The sequence below is a fragment of the Electrona antarctica genome (genome assembly GCF_951216825.1).
Source record: "Electrona antarctica genome assembly, chromosome: 14".
Lineage (NCBI taxonomy): Eukaryota > Metazoa > Chordata > Actinopteri > Myctophiformes > Myctophidae > Electrona > Electrona antarctica.
The window spans coordinates 18,743,279-18,758,770 of NC_136795.1; the positions used below are offsets into that span (position 1 = coordinate 18,743,279).

Genomic DNA, 15,492 nt, shown 5'->3' on the forward strand with positions numbered 1-15,492 from the left:
TTCTAAAATCAATTGTACTTTTACTTTTTTTTTTCTTCAAATGAAATATTGTACTTCTAGAAAGAAGTATCTTATAGTTTTACTGTTAATACAATCAGGATATATGTAGTTTTGAACCATTTTGTCTCTTGTAAAGCAATGTTTGAGAAATCTTTCTTGTAAATAAAAGATGCTGACAACATTTAAGAGCATCAGTTAATTGATTTGATTTATTTAAGAGAAAACATGACTAACATGCGTCTCAGAAATGACAACACCATTTCCATTGTGGCCCAAACAAAAACAGGCATTGGTAGGCTACATGAATTAGTCAACTCAGGACATGGGTCACATTGGTGTTGTGTTGCTGCCCTCAGGTGGTCGAGTAAGGTACTGACGCTTGTGTGACTCAGTCAAGGGTCCAAGAAATACAACTCTAAACCAGTTGAGGGGGTTCCAGGTGGGCCCTAGCTAAATGGAGTTCATTTTAACGCTCTCAAGAGTTACATTATTGTTAAACATCTGCATTACTTCATTTACAAGAATTCTACACAATTTAGAGAATGTAGAATTGTTATTTTGATCAACATTTGCCAAAAGCATGGAATTGTAGACAATCTTATCCAACGACAACAAAATATCCTTTAGTTTTGGGTCTGAGAGGCTTAATCTCATCAAATGGTGGTCCATGGCTCAAATGCGGAATAAATAATGGGCCTTGAAATTAAAAGGGTTGAAAACCACTGCCCTAAACATACTTTCCTACTTTGCCAAAGAGATCAAACCGCATCATCCCAGCAAACAAGAAAGAAGAGTATTCACTGGACTGATGCAGAACAGCTTCAAATCAATATTTCTACTTTGACTTGGGTAAATGCTCAATAATTATAGAAACATTACACTAATTCTAATAGTATAATTGTGATTGAACTTGAGATCATATACAGGTGGCCAAGTTACCAACTGTATTTATTTCAGGAGACAATTTCAACACATTCACTAATATTCTAATATCACATCTAGAAGTAATATGTTCCTTGTTCTTGTACAAAACAAGACCTATATAGCCTTATGAGCTCATGACCCCCGATTCCACTGGATGTAGTCTACTTGCCCAAATTTATTTTAATATATTTCTCACATTCTCTTCATGTTTAGTAGATACAGTATTCCTGACCTTAATTCAAAATAAATTTGAAATCTTGTTTAATTGAAATTACAAAACCTATCCACATTACTCAGTCAGCACCAATTATATGAAGATACCGGTAGGTTGAAAAAGTGGATTTAGTTAGTCCTGTATTCAGAATGTTTTTGGGTAAAAATACAAAAATATTGGGTTTATTGGTATAAAAATATACTTGCAGTACTAAATGTAAAAGTACTTAAGAATCAAAAATACTCGTATAGAATGGCCTATTTCATATCATCTTATTAGATTGTTAATGTTGCAGATGGTAAAGGTGGGGATGAATTTAATTAACATGTTTCTGGGTAGCTTAACTTATCATTTTTCCGGCAATGTATGATTTTTTTAATAAGCTAAATGTGCAAAGTAAAGGTAGTGGATAAAGTACAATATTTGTCTCTGCGCAGATGTAGTGGAGAAAACTTCTGAAAAGTATGACAAAATGGATAGGATATGATGGGAAAAACACAAGAATTGTCCACATGACAAGTTAACTGACAGTGTCAGCAGTATGATTTATTCCTCACAAGTAGAACAATATACAGTAATGACTGATTTATTACTTGGAATGCACATTGTGTCTCACATCTAAGTATGAATCAATCTTTAGCTGATCGAGCCAGTACTAAGATTTATAAAATTATCCGAGTCTGAAAAATTCTTAGGATAAGCATAACCCAATATCACACCTAGACTTCTGCGCTCTTTAATTGGTAAACGTAAACGCCAGTCTGTTTTCTTTTCATTTCTAAAACGACTGCATATTTCTAACTTAAATACATTTATATTTTATTGACCAAGGTCTCTCAGAGGTCTGTCCTCGGCCCCCTCCTTTTTTCCCCTCGACGAGACACCAAATCTCTTTGCCAAAAACAGCAGATCCACGAGCATGCAATGCATTCTATCTCGTTGCGATGCAATGTGTTGTGTTTGTGGATCGCTGACTGTTATGTCACACCCATAATAGGGACACTAGTGTTCCAGTCTACTTGCTCTTCAGATTAATCTGGCAAATACAAGCTCTCAGAACAGTCAACACTCAAAAGGGTCTCTGCAGGAAGGCGATGGGAGGAGAGCCCACACTGGCCGGGCTGCGGAGGTGTGATTCATAGGAGCCGGGCGTCTTCGGCGTCCCGCAGTGCAGGAAATCGTCCTCGTCTTCCATCGAGCTCTGCCTCCTCCTCCGGCCGGTTTCATCAAGCTGCGTCTCTGCGGGCTCCTCCCAAACCTGGTAGAGGGGCTCGATCAGCTTCCCCGACACCTTGAGCAGGTAGGGGTCAAAGGGGAAGAAGCTGTCGAGCGGGTTGGTGTTGGCATGGGCACCGTCGCCGCCCTTGGAGCTGCGAAGCACTGGCAGCATGTGGCGATTGTTCTTCTCGATGACAGTGTAGCAGAACACCAGCTGGTACTTCCGGGTGATGGCGGCAAACATGTTTGTGACGGCGGGCAGGCAGACTTTAAGAGGGTTTAGTTGGCACATCACCAGGCGCTCCAGGTTGAGGCTCTGCAGATACTCCAGGCCTTTCTTCATGTTGCCGTCCAGCATGGCTCTGTGTCTGAAGATGAGGGTGTAGAAGACGGCCTGGCAGGCACTGTAGAAAGGTCCGTGCAGGCTCACGTCACAGTACGCCCTCGACCCGCCGCAGTCCTGGCCGTTGATGTAGCGGTGGAGCCAGGGAACCAGCAGGTCCAGGCAGGCACGCACCGTAGCCACGGGAAGGAATTTTGCACGGGCCAGGAAGCTGCCCATGTATCCCGCGGCGGCCTGGCGCAGGACTGCGGGCTGCGAGGGGCTCTGAACAAACTTCCACAGATGCTCCAAAAAGGCCTCTGCCAGGGCCACACGGAAACTGCAAAGGTAGAACAGAACGTACTGGACATGAGCGCAGGCGTGCGTGGGGAGGATGAGCTTGTCAAACACACCCATCAGCTCTCTATACAGTTCTTTTGTCCTCTCCACTTGCAGCATACCGTTGACATGGCAGATGTCCTTGATATAAGCCAACAGCACAGCCATGAGAGTGTCCAGCCTCTCGGCCACTGGGTGGGCCATCATAGAACCACCTGGTGGCCCGGAGGCCTTGACCGCTGACAAGTCGTCCTCATCCATGTCAAAGAGTCCTTCTTCAACACATTCTCCTTCCATGTGTTTCAGTGTGGCATTCTCCTCTACCTCTTCTATCTCTGTCCGTGGGGCACTCACATCAAGTTTCAGCATCCTTCCAATGATGAGCTCCAGTATATCTCGGCGGATGGAGGGGAGATACACTGTTAACCTCAGGAGGTTATGGACGTAACATTCCAGGGTTCTGGAGGATTTCTTCACAAACGGGAAACCGTCGTTGAGAATGGGCATCAGGAAGTGGCTGGTAGACGGGACATATCTGGCAATGAGCTGCAGGGCCCGGTGACACTGATCAAAGTTCTTTGGCAGGTCCTCACTCTCGTCGTCCGAATCCGAGATGTCCACCCCTTCTTCGTGGATCTTCACTCTCTTGGGGGTGAAGTGGGAGATCACCATCTTGAGGCATGAGCGGAGGTAGACCGTCTGAGCCGAGACCAGGTTGCTGAGGAAGGCCAGGTACTCCTCCACCACCGCCGGGCTGCGTCCCAGCCACGGCAGCCTCAGCAGTGTGTAGATGAGCTGCTCGTGGTCCTTGCTGAGCAGGGTCACACAGCCCCGGAACTCCTGGAGCCAGTTGATGATCTGTGCGTCCTTTATCTCAGGATCAGCCAGCTGGTGTTTCAGCAGCTCATAGTCACTGGAGTCTCCCTGCTTGTGTTTGGTCAAGGTGTCCACCACGCTGCCTCCAAACCGGACAGTCTTCATAGGAGGAGTGTTCATGAAGTCACGGTTGCCCACCTCCATGTTGCGAAAAAAAAGTGACCCACAGGTACTTGTGTTTTTAGCGTGGTGCTAAGCTAAATGGCTAACATCAGCCATGACGGCTCAAGCTACAAAAACGTAATACAGCTAGCTTAAATGCGTAGTATACTACTACTACTCACAGTTCGGTCTATATGATTTTACAGATGCATCTCGTGATAGTATGAATATAGTCATAGGAGATGACAGTCACCTCGAAACACGTACGACGTACATGAAAAACAATACATGCTGGAGTGGGGAAAGGAAATGTGTGGCGCCACCACGAGAAGACTTCCGACTCCCAGCTAGACTAGGATCCATTCACTGATCCGGGCTGGAACTAGAGCGGATACAGAAACGGTATATGCATATATGTGTGTGTGCACAAGTTACCGGATACAGTAGGCGGACTTTGGGCCGGATCAAAGCATTGAGCAGTAAACAGAAACCAGAAGCTTTCCATGGGTTCTGCAGCTTGGTGACGCAAGATGACGTCCCCAGGATGCGACCATTGAGCTCTGATGTCATAGTTCCGCGTCCGCCACACCGATTTGAAAACGACAATACTTTAGTGTTGTTGAGTTGTTCTTGTAATAAACTCACATTCGCATTGGCAGATAGAACCCTGCATGAGTCGAAAAATGGGCCCCATAGAGGTAACTATTTAAAATGCTTTTCTGATATAAATTGTTATAGTTTTTACTAGCCAAACTCTCCCAAGCAGCACCTTAATGTTCTGCATGATGGTCAGGTCCATTGTGATAAACTGAACTCAATCCTGGGTGTTTTAACTCTGAGAAGGTGACAGATCTACCATTTGCACCTTCAAGAGTCTCACGTGGGTTTGGATGCATTAGCTTGTTGTTGTTTATTGTTTTGTACAAAGAGTTACAAACATGAGTTAGTCAGGGTGATGGTCCACTCCAGACCAGTGTTGTTCCAATCATTCTGTTCTTCTCCATCCATGCAGCATCTCCACATGTCCGTCTTCTCCCAGAGCTTCTCTCCATGTGGTCGCTACCTGGCAGCGGGCAACAACTATGGAGAAATAGCTCTCTTCAGGTTCATTATTTAATCACCCGATTGATTTAATTGACTGACTTATTATGGACCCAAACGTGATCTGAAATAAATGCTTAAACTGGACATTTAGAAACACAGTAATAGTGAAAACAGATTTGACTTTTAAGGACATGAAAATATCTATGTGTACTACCAGACTAAATTAGAAAATAAAAGTGTAAAAAATTGGACAATTTTGAATACTGGTAATCTTATTCTGTGCAAAAAAACTATATCAATAATTGACACTTTTGTACTGTAGGCAGCAGTACAATACAGAATAATACATGCATGCTGGCTAGGTATGTACATAGTAAACAGCAATTTTAAATACAGTAGTATTTAGTATAGTAGTATCTTTTTGGATAATTCTCCAAAAAGATTACAAATATTTTTTTTGAGTAACGTATTTACAGATTGAAGACTTGGTCTCTTTGTAATCTCTCTCTCTCACTCTCTGTTTCGCTCTTTCCAGCCTCTCCTCAGCTCTCAGCCCAGATGCTACTGAACTGAGCCAAAAACCCATCCTAACATTCACAGGTTAGTCAGTATTGTATTGGCAGTGTTGTACATTTCCTCCTGTTTGAACCTACTGCCTGGAATAGATCCGCACATATCCAGAAGTACAATGTTTTTTGCCTATTTCTTTGAGCCATTGTATGTTTGAACTTAGCTTATATTCTCTGTTTTGTTTCCAAATATGTGGGAAAATGGACGCAACTGTAAAAACAAATAACAATTACAAAATGTAATTAAGTAATGCATTTTATGACATTGGTATGGTTACCCATGACAGCAATGTTATGTAATGTGTTATGTACTGTATCTATTGCCTTAATATTAGTAAAAGTTAATTATGTGATTGGGACATAAGATCCTGCAGTGCACATTCCCTCTATGCAACAAAAGTCAACTTTAATGTTTCATTTGTGTTCATCATTGTATTACAAAGGTCCTTTGGGTGAACCCTAGGTCAGAAAACGTGTGTGTGTGTGTGTGTGTGTGTGTGTGTGTGTGTGTGTGTGTGTGTGTGTGTGTGTGTGTGTGTGTGTGTGTGTGTGTGTGTGTGTGTGTGTGTGTGTGTGTGTGTGTGTGTGTGTGTGTGTGTGTGTGTGTGTGTGTGTGTGTGTGTGTGTGTGTGTGTGTGTGTGTGTGTGTGTGAGAGAGATCTTTTGAGCCATTCAGCATTCATGGCCAACACTACTTGAAATTAGCCACCATAGCTCAAGAGTGTCAAGTTAAAACTGCAAAGCGGTCGACAATGAAAAGGATATACTCTATCCTCCTTTACTGGGTTGAAATTGTAAATAGTCAATATTACAGACCAACTCAAACGGGGCACTAGTTGTGATCTTGTGATACATCCCATCAGGGCTCTCTGTGGGACATTGGGATGTTTTTGTTTGATGCAAGCACATTTCTTCAGTCTTCAATGATTGGTACATGAAGCGCCAATACAAACTTTTGCGGGCAAGATATCAGCAGCTACAATGGCCTTGGAACTTTGCAGTGTCCACAGGTACAGGTTTTAGCTGTGGTGTGGAGTATTCCTTCACACATATGGTGGTGTATTTTTCCTCTCTCCTCAGCTCATGAGGGGCCAGTGTTCTCTCTGCTCTCCACCGACTCTCAGCTCCTCAGTGCTGGGAACGGTGAGGTCAGCGCCTGGAGCTGGACTGAACTCATTAAGAAGGTACACTGTCCTAATACTTTAGACAGTTTTTTTGTTTGTTTTGTTAAAAAGTTAAAGCGTGTTTGTTCAGTAACAGGAGTCTCCCTGTCTCTCCATCTCTGTAGTAAACAGAAATTACATTTTCAGGTGGGTTACAAATTTCACCCAGAGTTGAAATATAATTTATCAAATTCCGGATAATTTAGTTGTTTCATCATTTCCAGTTTCATTTACTTATCCTGTACCCTGAATCCTGCATGAGTCCTCTCTACTGTACCCTGGCCTGTATCCTGTATGAGTCCTCTCTACTGTACCCTGTACCCTGTATGAGTCCTCTCTCCAGATTGGATGAAATTTATATCCAGACTTAAAAAAATATTTTCTGTTTAGCAAAGCACAAGAGTTCTTAAAAAGTTCTATACCTTGAGTCAATGTCACTGTGGAAGGAGATATAAGGTGGCGAACTTAAAAGAGGGTCCAAGGCAGCTCTGTCCAGTAGAAGTAGAAAAATCCTTTATTTCATTAATGAATTAAATATTAAAAACAAGGGTTAAAAACACGACCAACGCGTTTCGGCCTGCATGGGCCTTCATCAGGGTCAACTGATGTATTTTCTGTTTACTTAAGAGCTGGAGCAACAGGGAGTTCCTGTTACTGAAACGCGCTATATCATAGCAATACTTACTATTGGAATATTGAGCTATTTAACACCTATTTTAACTATTGTATTTATTTATGTCACTTACAGTAGTTTATTTTCAGAAATTATAATCTGTTTTGTATTTGTGCCTTTTCATACAGAATTCCAAAGCGGCATGGACTCGCAGGCCCAACTACAAGTGAGACGTGTGTGTGTGTGTGTGTGTGTGTGTGTGTGTGTGTGTGTGTGTGTGTGTGTGTGTGTGTGTGTGTGTGTGTGTGTGTGTGTGTGTGTGTGTGTGTGTGTGTGTGTGTGTGTGTGTGTGTGTGTGTGTGTGTGTGTGTGTGTGTGTGTGTGTGTGTGTGTGTGTGTGTGTGTGTGTGTGTTTCAGCGTAGATGTGTGTGCGTGTGTGGGCTTTAATGGTATGCAGACCATAAATGGGGTCTTTGTTTTGCTTTCAGATCCAGCCTGGAGATCCCGGAGATTAATGCCATGATTATCAACCCCACAGTGAGTATACTCTAACACAATGGTTCCCAAAGTGGGGTCCGTGGACCGACGCCTAGCCAGGGGGTCCGCAAAATAATTCCGATTTTTTGCTAGTGAAGTATGGTATGTGTGATATGTGAGTTTACCATAATCACAGTAATCCATAATCATATTCCATCATTCAAGGGCCTTTGGATAGAAATGAAATAGACTCCATGTAGTCACTTTCAGTTATATTGCTCAGTGCTGCAGAGGCTGTCTGTGACAGTGACCAGCTGATGGTTGTTGACGCTTAATTGATGCATCAAGGGAGGCAATTATGTTACTGCACTGTCAAATAGGTCTACATCTATTCTACTAAGATAGCATCTTAAGTAAATGTTGTGAAAATGTGTTGTGACTTTGATTGAAAAGTTTTAATACAAATGGTTCTAAATGTAAGGTTGCAAATATGCTTATCGGTGTTGCGATGATGAGGGGGTACCTGGAAACAATTCTTACCCCCAAGGGGTACCTGCTCTAACAGGCAGGGTTTCAGGCCGTGGACTGGGGGGCAAGTCTTTTTTGATATTTGATATTCATTTTATCAGACACCTTCCTATACAAACAAACTCCATTACACCTGTCCTTGGTTCTGGTAACCGATATTGTCCTTATAATACGTGAGGGGGCTGTGTTTTTTCAATAACCTTTTTCATATATCCATCCATCCATCTTCAGCAGCTTATCTGTAGTCGGGTCGCAGGGGCAAAAGCTCCACCAGAGAGCTCCAGCACAATCCATCGGTTTCCTGCTTCGGTTTCCTTTTTTGGGATAATGAAAAAGATATAGTCATTAGTCAGTAGACGTTAAAATGACCCAAAACATTGAAAGTGAAATATCTGTTAAAGTACTGTTAGTATAGATAACCACATGAACCCCTAGCATCACTCATTTGGTGAAAATGGCTGATCTACCTGTAGATTGGCTATTTGCGGAGAGTGTTGCCATCGTACAAGTAAATATAAATCCGACTTAAGTCTGACTTCAGGGCCCGGGCGGTTAGCTCAACCGTCTGGGCACCTAGGCTGCTGAGCCAGGCTGACGGCGTGCCGCGAGCTCGACTCCCGTCTCCCCCCCCATCTCTCTCCCCATTTCCTGCCAAATTATTTTCAACCTTTCAATAAAAGTTTAAAAAAAACAAAAAACAAAAAGTCTGACTTAAAGGGAAACTTTTTTTTGCAAAAAGATATATGTTAATGACGTTTAGAAGATTTAGAACACTTTCCTGGGGGTCTTTATGTGTGTAATATGTGGGTTTAGATATTTTTGATTTTAGCAGTAAGCCCAGTGTCTCTGATGTCATCGACACTGGTCTCACTTACTTCCTGGACTACATCAAGGACAGTCTAAGAAGGATGAGACGCGAAGACCGTACGGGCGACGCCATGTTGCTTTGGAAGGAAAGAAACATGCGCAGTTGTGCATGTCCAACTTCCTGGTCTCAACTGCGCATGTTTCTTTCCTTCCAAAGCAACATGGCGTCGCCCGTACGGTCTTCGCGTCTCATCCTTCTTAGACTGTCCTTGGACTACATGTTGTCTCAGTAGACAGCCCTCCCCCTATCCACAAGGACGAGCAGTGCACCAAAGCATTATGGGAATTGTAGTCCAGGAAGGAAGTACATTTTTTTGCAAAAAGGGTGAAGTAGCTGTGTGCTTCTTTTTTCCTCTAGTGCCCCATTAGGCCAAAACATGCACACAAGATATCTCAAAAATGTGATGGGCAGGACTTTCAAACTTGCTTAGTGCATACCGTATATGCCTTGGAAAAAGAACCCTACTGCTTTTGGTCTTTCCTATAGCACCACCCTCAGGTCAAAAGGCACTTTATAACTTTTGAAAGTATGGTATTTCACATTAAAGCTTTTGCTTATATATGATTATTTGTATTTGACTGGAGACCCCAATCTCAAAATATGTTGTTCACTAGAAGCAACGATTTGCGTAAAAAAATAAATAGCAGATCTACAAGCTCTTAGCAATATGAGCGTGGCACGAAATGATGCGATAGGATTATATATCTGCTATTTTTTAATAGCCAATATATAAAAATGATTTTTAGCTCAAATCTAAATTGACAGTCACAGATGCTTATGCTAGAAGATATTTTTCTTTAAGTTTCTTGCCATTGTGTGCATCTCAGGACAACAGTCTGGTTGTTGGTGGCGGAGACAACAACATTCACATCATGGACCTGGAGCACGGTACCTTCAAGGTATGACACTTCTCTTCCTGACTCAGAATATTATAAATCTCTCTTTGCACTGTAAAATCATGAAGTTTAATTTAACCCAAAGTGTACAAATGGAATGGCCCTTACAGGTAATTTGGTTGCACTGTCTTGTACACTCTTAGAGTTAAATTAACATTCATGATTTTACTGTGTTTGTGTTGATGCACATTTATGGTCCAGTGTACCAACAGTGTGCTGGTGAAACCGATCCAGGCGTTATAATAATATAACATAATACAGTATTGCATGAATTGTTTTCAATTATGGAAACTTCATAGAGCGCGTGTCCAAAAAATGAAGAGAAACAACCTTCAAGGGATTTAAATCCCATCAGAACAAATAACACCCTGACTCATTACGATTGGAGAATTGTGTTTTAAAGATACAAGATGGTCCCCTGCGTGGGAGAGCCACTCATCCAAGAGGAAACAGCCCCTTGGCCAGGGGATATAGCTTCAGGCAGAGCTGTGTGGGAGAGCCACTCATCCAAGAGGAAACCGCCCCTTGGCCAGGGGATATAGCTTCAGGCAGAGCTGCATGAGAACCAGTAGTTGTATTAGATTTCTCAATGGATAAAGTGGCGGAGACCACCTCCAACCACTGCAGATGTGCCACTTATATTGTATTAACATATTCTACCATACAGCTGAGTCTAAATCTAAATGTATTCATGTTTTGGATTACATTTAAGTTAACTTGCCCGTGTCTTCTGTCGCTAGTCCGTTCTCCAGGGTCACACAGACTACATCCACTGTCTGGGACTGAGAGAGAGGGAAGGGGAGATACTGTCAGGAAGCGAGGACGGTGCCGTCAGGATCTGGGGTGAGTTGCGGCCTTGCATGGCAGTTGACTTCAGGCTCATGTGACTTGAGATTTAAAAAAAAAAAAACTAAATTCTTGCTATAATTCTAGACTCCAGGACGAACCAATCTGTACACTGCATTGAAGTTTACAAGTATGAGGTAAGACAAGACATGGGTTCCTGAATGTTTAATAGTTAAATGTGATCAATTAAACATGGATTGGACTGAATTGATTAGTAAAGAATATATGGTACTTTATAAATATGTTATGTAGGCTATATTGGTGAACACTGAACAGGCTGCTAGACTGTGCAATATTACACTGCATTGAAGTTTACAAGTATGAGGTAACACAATACATGGGTTCCTGTTTAATACTTAAATATGATAAATTAAACATGAATATAAAAGTTGTGCAATTAACTGTACTCACCCCCCCCCCCCCCACACACACACACACCCTTTTTAACTTACATCAATGCATCATTCTGAAGCAACAGAAATGTAATAATATAAGATACTCTCTGAAAATATGAGAGATGTGATGTAGGCTGTATTGGTGAACACTGAACAGGCTGCTATAGAGTGCTCAACATTTTATACTGGTCGTTAGTCCCCATCTTGGTGATGAACATTTTGGAAGCGAAATGCAAAGATGTAATAAATCAGACATGTATCAATTTTGAAATCAGACAAAAAACTGTTCAAATGAAGAGGAAAAAAGGAACACTGACAAAAGGGTCCACAAACCTGTAGCTGTAATTATAAAAGGTTCATAAAAAGGAAAATGGCATTTTTCACTCGGTGATAGCAAGACTTTATTTACACATAGCTAGGTTGTTCATTCAGCCCTCAGGAACAGAGTTTCTCAACCAGTATGTCAAGACGCAAAAGTGGGTCATGAAATGTTGTAACAGTGTCAACAATGTACTTTAACCAAAAACTCTCTATTCTTATTGAAACGGAGCCAAGTTGCAACTTGCAACCATACTTGGTACACTGGTTCAAATTCCTTAGCCAAACTCAGTTGTGAACTGTCAAAATCACAGATCTACAAGCTCACGCGTCATTTTGTGTTATAAAAGAGGGAAAAAGGACGTGTACCAAGTATAGACCCATGGTAATCACAATGTCCAAACTACAGTAGAATACAAATGGTATGCTAGTGTCCAATGTCGTCTGCTTCAAATGACGTTATTGACCTGATTGCCAACCAATAGGTACCGTTTTCTTATCGTACACCAGGGTCTAAATGTGTCAATGGAAGAGCTGGGAGACCACCTCCAACCACTGCAGATGTGCTGGCTATATTGTATTTACATACTCTACTATACAGATTGCAGATTGCTAGGATTGAGATGTTCAGCACAGAATTGGTGCCACCCTGAGTGTGCAACGATTTGTGTACCAATACGTTAAACTGTTGAAGCGTTACTGCATTTTATGTATTAATTTATGTAATTGCTATTTAAAGAACAACAACCTAGCATCAGGAATTTAAACCAAAATCTTATTCCATCTCTCCTCTTCACCTCACCTGCTGATGGTGAGATAGAGCTGTGCCCGCCCTCAATACGGCAAATGGATCAGCTGCCTCACCACAGACTCTGACTGGATGGTAAGAAACCACATCTATACATACACCCTCCTATTGTACAGGTCGTCTTTCTGCATTTGGACTGTGAACATTGCCCAGACTTGTCAAGAATTGTTCTCTCTCCTTGAAACATGCTACTGAAACGGTTATCATTTCTCTAGGCCTGCCGGGCGTCACCCTTTAGAAATCCTTGAGGTATTTAAGAATGGGTGGCAAGATTTGATCTCTGCAAGATGGTGTTATGACTTAGTTATGACTCACTCACCCTATTTCCTTGTTTCATTTCTTCATTTTCCCTGTTCCCAGAAAATGTATCGTGTCCACTGACTCAAGTGTTACATTGAGTACTGTACTATACACACATTTGCCATGAAATTGGTATATAATATCTGCATTTATAGTACTTACATGGTGGTAATTCTTTGATGCAGGGACAGTTCATCTGATTTCAACGTAATGAAAAAGTAGAGTAGAATTCAAGGCTTTTGTTTTTGTTACATCTTGTGTGGGGGTACACAAAAGTAAAATTATTTGGTTCAATAGAGTAAACGGAGACATTAATCCTCATTTGATCACATTGAACAATCTGGCAGTGAATTGTACCATTCATTTTAACAGGCGACCGTACACAAGACCACATCCTACTCTTGTACTAAGTGGGCTAGAAATGCGTAATGTACTCTTACTGCAGACATGGCAATGAGTGCAGAGGAATTTATACAACAAAAGCAAAAGCTACAGATTTGGTATGCCGGCTTAGCATTTCAAGCAGTGACTAACCGGAAATCAAGTGATGGTAGGAAGTTGAATTGGCAAATTCAGAAAAATCTGAAAACCATGTAGCAATTTCAAAGTAAAATGGGGAAGCTTTTAGAATGGGGAAGCTTTTAGAACAATGTGTTCTCTGAGAATTAAATAATGGCTGTATGAATCTTGGTTTCTCTCTCTCTGTTATCTCCAGCTGTGTGGAGGAGGTCCGTCCTTGTCTCTCTGGCACCTCCGATCCATGTCTCCCACGTCTGTCTTTCCTCTGTCAGGCTGTCAGCGACAAGCAACCTTCTACCAAGATATGGTGAGATCGGAGTGTGCACGTCATGTGTGTGTTATAGCCTGGTTATGTGCATGCTTTTATTTGCGTTGACGGTGCATGGATTTATTGTTAAACTTATCTTCAGTGTTACTTTCTTTCTGACATTTGTTTCTCCCTCTGTCCGGTGGCATAGATCTTGACAGTGGGTGAAGGCCAGTGCGTCTCCCACTGCCTGCTGGGAGGAGACATCAAAGCCCAGATCCCCTGTACGCCCCACTCCCTCAACACACTAGCACTCAACTCCAACAGCACAGAACACAGGGTGAGATGTTAACCCAACAGACATGCTGTGAATGATTTCCTGCTCTTATAGGATGAAGACCTAGGTAGAATGTGTGATGTTTTATACTTTATCGTGCAACTGTGTTGCACAGAAGACAATCTACAAGCTCACATCTTGTAGATCAGCTGTTTTTGATGTTTGACCATTTTTGCCTGCAGCCACATTCACACAATAGGAACACCCGGTTGAAAGTAGTTGACTCTAACCAGAAAAAAACGTTTTTACACCATCTGGGTGTAGGAATTTTACTGTGTTAGCGAGGTGGGTGAGAAACAGAATTTGCTGATTTGGGTACGATCCATCAGATATGCTTCGTCAAATTAGGCCCACAACACCTTCAGGAGTTTCACCAGTGAAGTCTACCATCTCAGAACCACCCCTATTCACATGCCTTCTCAAACAGACCATCAGCAGTCTCATATTGCAAAGCCTGTCCAATTTTAATTAATGTTTAGGCCATCATTTGGTATTACAATAGTTCAAATCTTAACCACTTGAATCCTATATACTTTATTGATCGGTGTTCCCCAGGGGGACTATACTAGGTGTCCTCCTTTTTCCCCTCTATACCAAGAATGTTCGCACAAGAATAGGGTTCATGTGGTGGTAAACCCTATTATCCCTATTCTGGAGGATGATGCGTTGTTGTGAGCTTGTAGATCTGTCTCTTTTGGCGGATCTAAGAGATTTGGTGTAGAGAATATAACTGTAACGTAAGTCAAAGTAACATAATGTTGTGTTTGTCTTTCAGGTGCTGACTGTGGGAGGCAGCAGTGATCATATAGATGTATTCACCAACCTGTCCTACAGAGCTTTTTCTCTGACCTTCTGAAAGTATACACCCATACATATACCCTGAGAGAATATTTCAGTAATTTTTGTTGTGCTTATTGTATGTTAGACCAGTGGTTCCCAAACTTTTTACTGTCAAGTACCCCCAAATTGACACTAATTAGCCCTGCGGACCCCCATTTGAAAAGACATGCCAGGGACCCCCATAAGAAGATTTTTACGGCTCCAGCAGTGTTTCTCAACCAGTTTAATTTCAAGGACCCCCAGTTTGACATGCATTAGTCTACGGACCCCCACTTAATGGCATTTCTATCTCTGGGACTCCCAATTTATATTGTAAAATCAATGTTAATTCGGGTCCATTTGGTTCCATTTGTACACTCAGAGTTACAGACCCATAAGGGTCCATTTGGTTCCAAACTATCATTTAGCTGGGACCTCTGGGGGTCCCCGGACCCCACTTTGGGAACCACTGCGTTAGACACCATAAAACTGCAGTTCCTAGTATTGTTTACTCTTACAAGACTGTTCTTAGTTGACTCTTTTTTTTATTTGTCCAACATTGCAGATGTTACATCTCACATTTTCAAGTGTGGTGTAGTATTTTATAACAATAAAATACATTTTTAAAACTTTTATAAATATTTGTGTTTTATAAAGTGAATTTGGTTCTGTGTTCAAGCTGACTGTATGAAAATGTCTATTACATTCATGTGTGCATTAACGTCTTGAATATTGAGCAAGACGGGGAA

The 15,492-nt window shown here is 41.9% G+C and overlaps 2 protein-coding genes across 2 annotated transcripts; one reads left to right on the forward strand and one right to left on the reverse strand.

Moving 5' to 3' along the window:
- Positions 1-1,663: 1,663 nt before the first annotated feature.
- Positions 1,664-4,357, reverse strand: rrn3 (RRN3 homolog, RNA polymerase I transcription factor). Its single transcript, XM_079519611.1, has one exon. It carries the CDS (start codon positions 4,035-4,037, stop codon positions 2,208-2,210), a length of 1,830 nt encoding a protein of 609 aa, XP_079375737.1. The 5' UTR covers positions 4,038-4,357; the 3' UTR covers positions 1,664-2,207.
- Positions 4,358-4,535: 178 nt separating this feature from the next.
- thoc6 (THO complex 6) lies at positions 4,536-15,366 on the forward strand. Its single transcript, XM_079519613.1, has 13 exons — positions 4,536-4,693; positions 5,008-5,099; positions 5,575-5,639; positions 6,689-6,792; positions 7,573-7,610; positions 7,874-7,922; positions 10,086-10,157; positions 10,895-10,997; positions 11,088-11,137; positions 12,534-12,596; positions 13,537-13,647; positions 13,799-13,927; positions 14,700-15,366. Exons 1-13 carry the CDS (start codon positions 4,667-4,669, stop codon positions 14,778-14,780), a joined length of 984 nt encoding a protein of 327 aa, XP_079375739.1. The 5' UTR covers positions 4,536-4,666; the 3' UTR covers positions 14,781-15,366.
- The last annotated feature ends 126 nt before the right edge of the window (positions 15,367-15,492 follow it).

Excerpts from the sequence above, each read along its gene's own strand:
- rrn3 (XM_079519611.1), bottom strand. The coding sequence starts at position 4,037 with ATGGAGGTGGGCAACCGTGACTTCATGAACACTCCTCCTATGAAGACT.
- thoc6 (XM_079519613.1), top strand. The coding sequence starts at position 4,667 with ATGAGTCGAAAAATGGGCCCCATAGAG. Across the intron at positions 5,640-6,688 it reads ACCCATCCTAACATTCACAG|CTCATGAGGGGCCAGTGTTC; the intron begins GTTAGTCAGTAT and ends CTCTCTCCTCAG. Across the intron at positions 13,648-13,798 it reads CAACCTTCTACCAAGATATG|ATCTTGACAGTGGGTGAAGG; the intron begins GTGAGATCGGAG and ends CCGGTGGCATAG.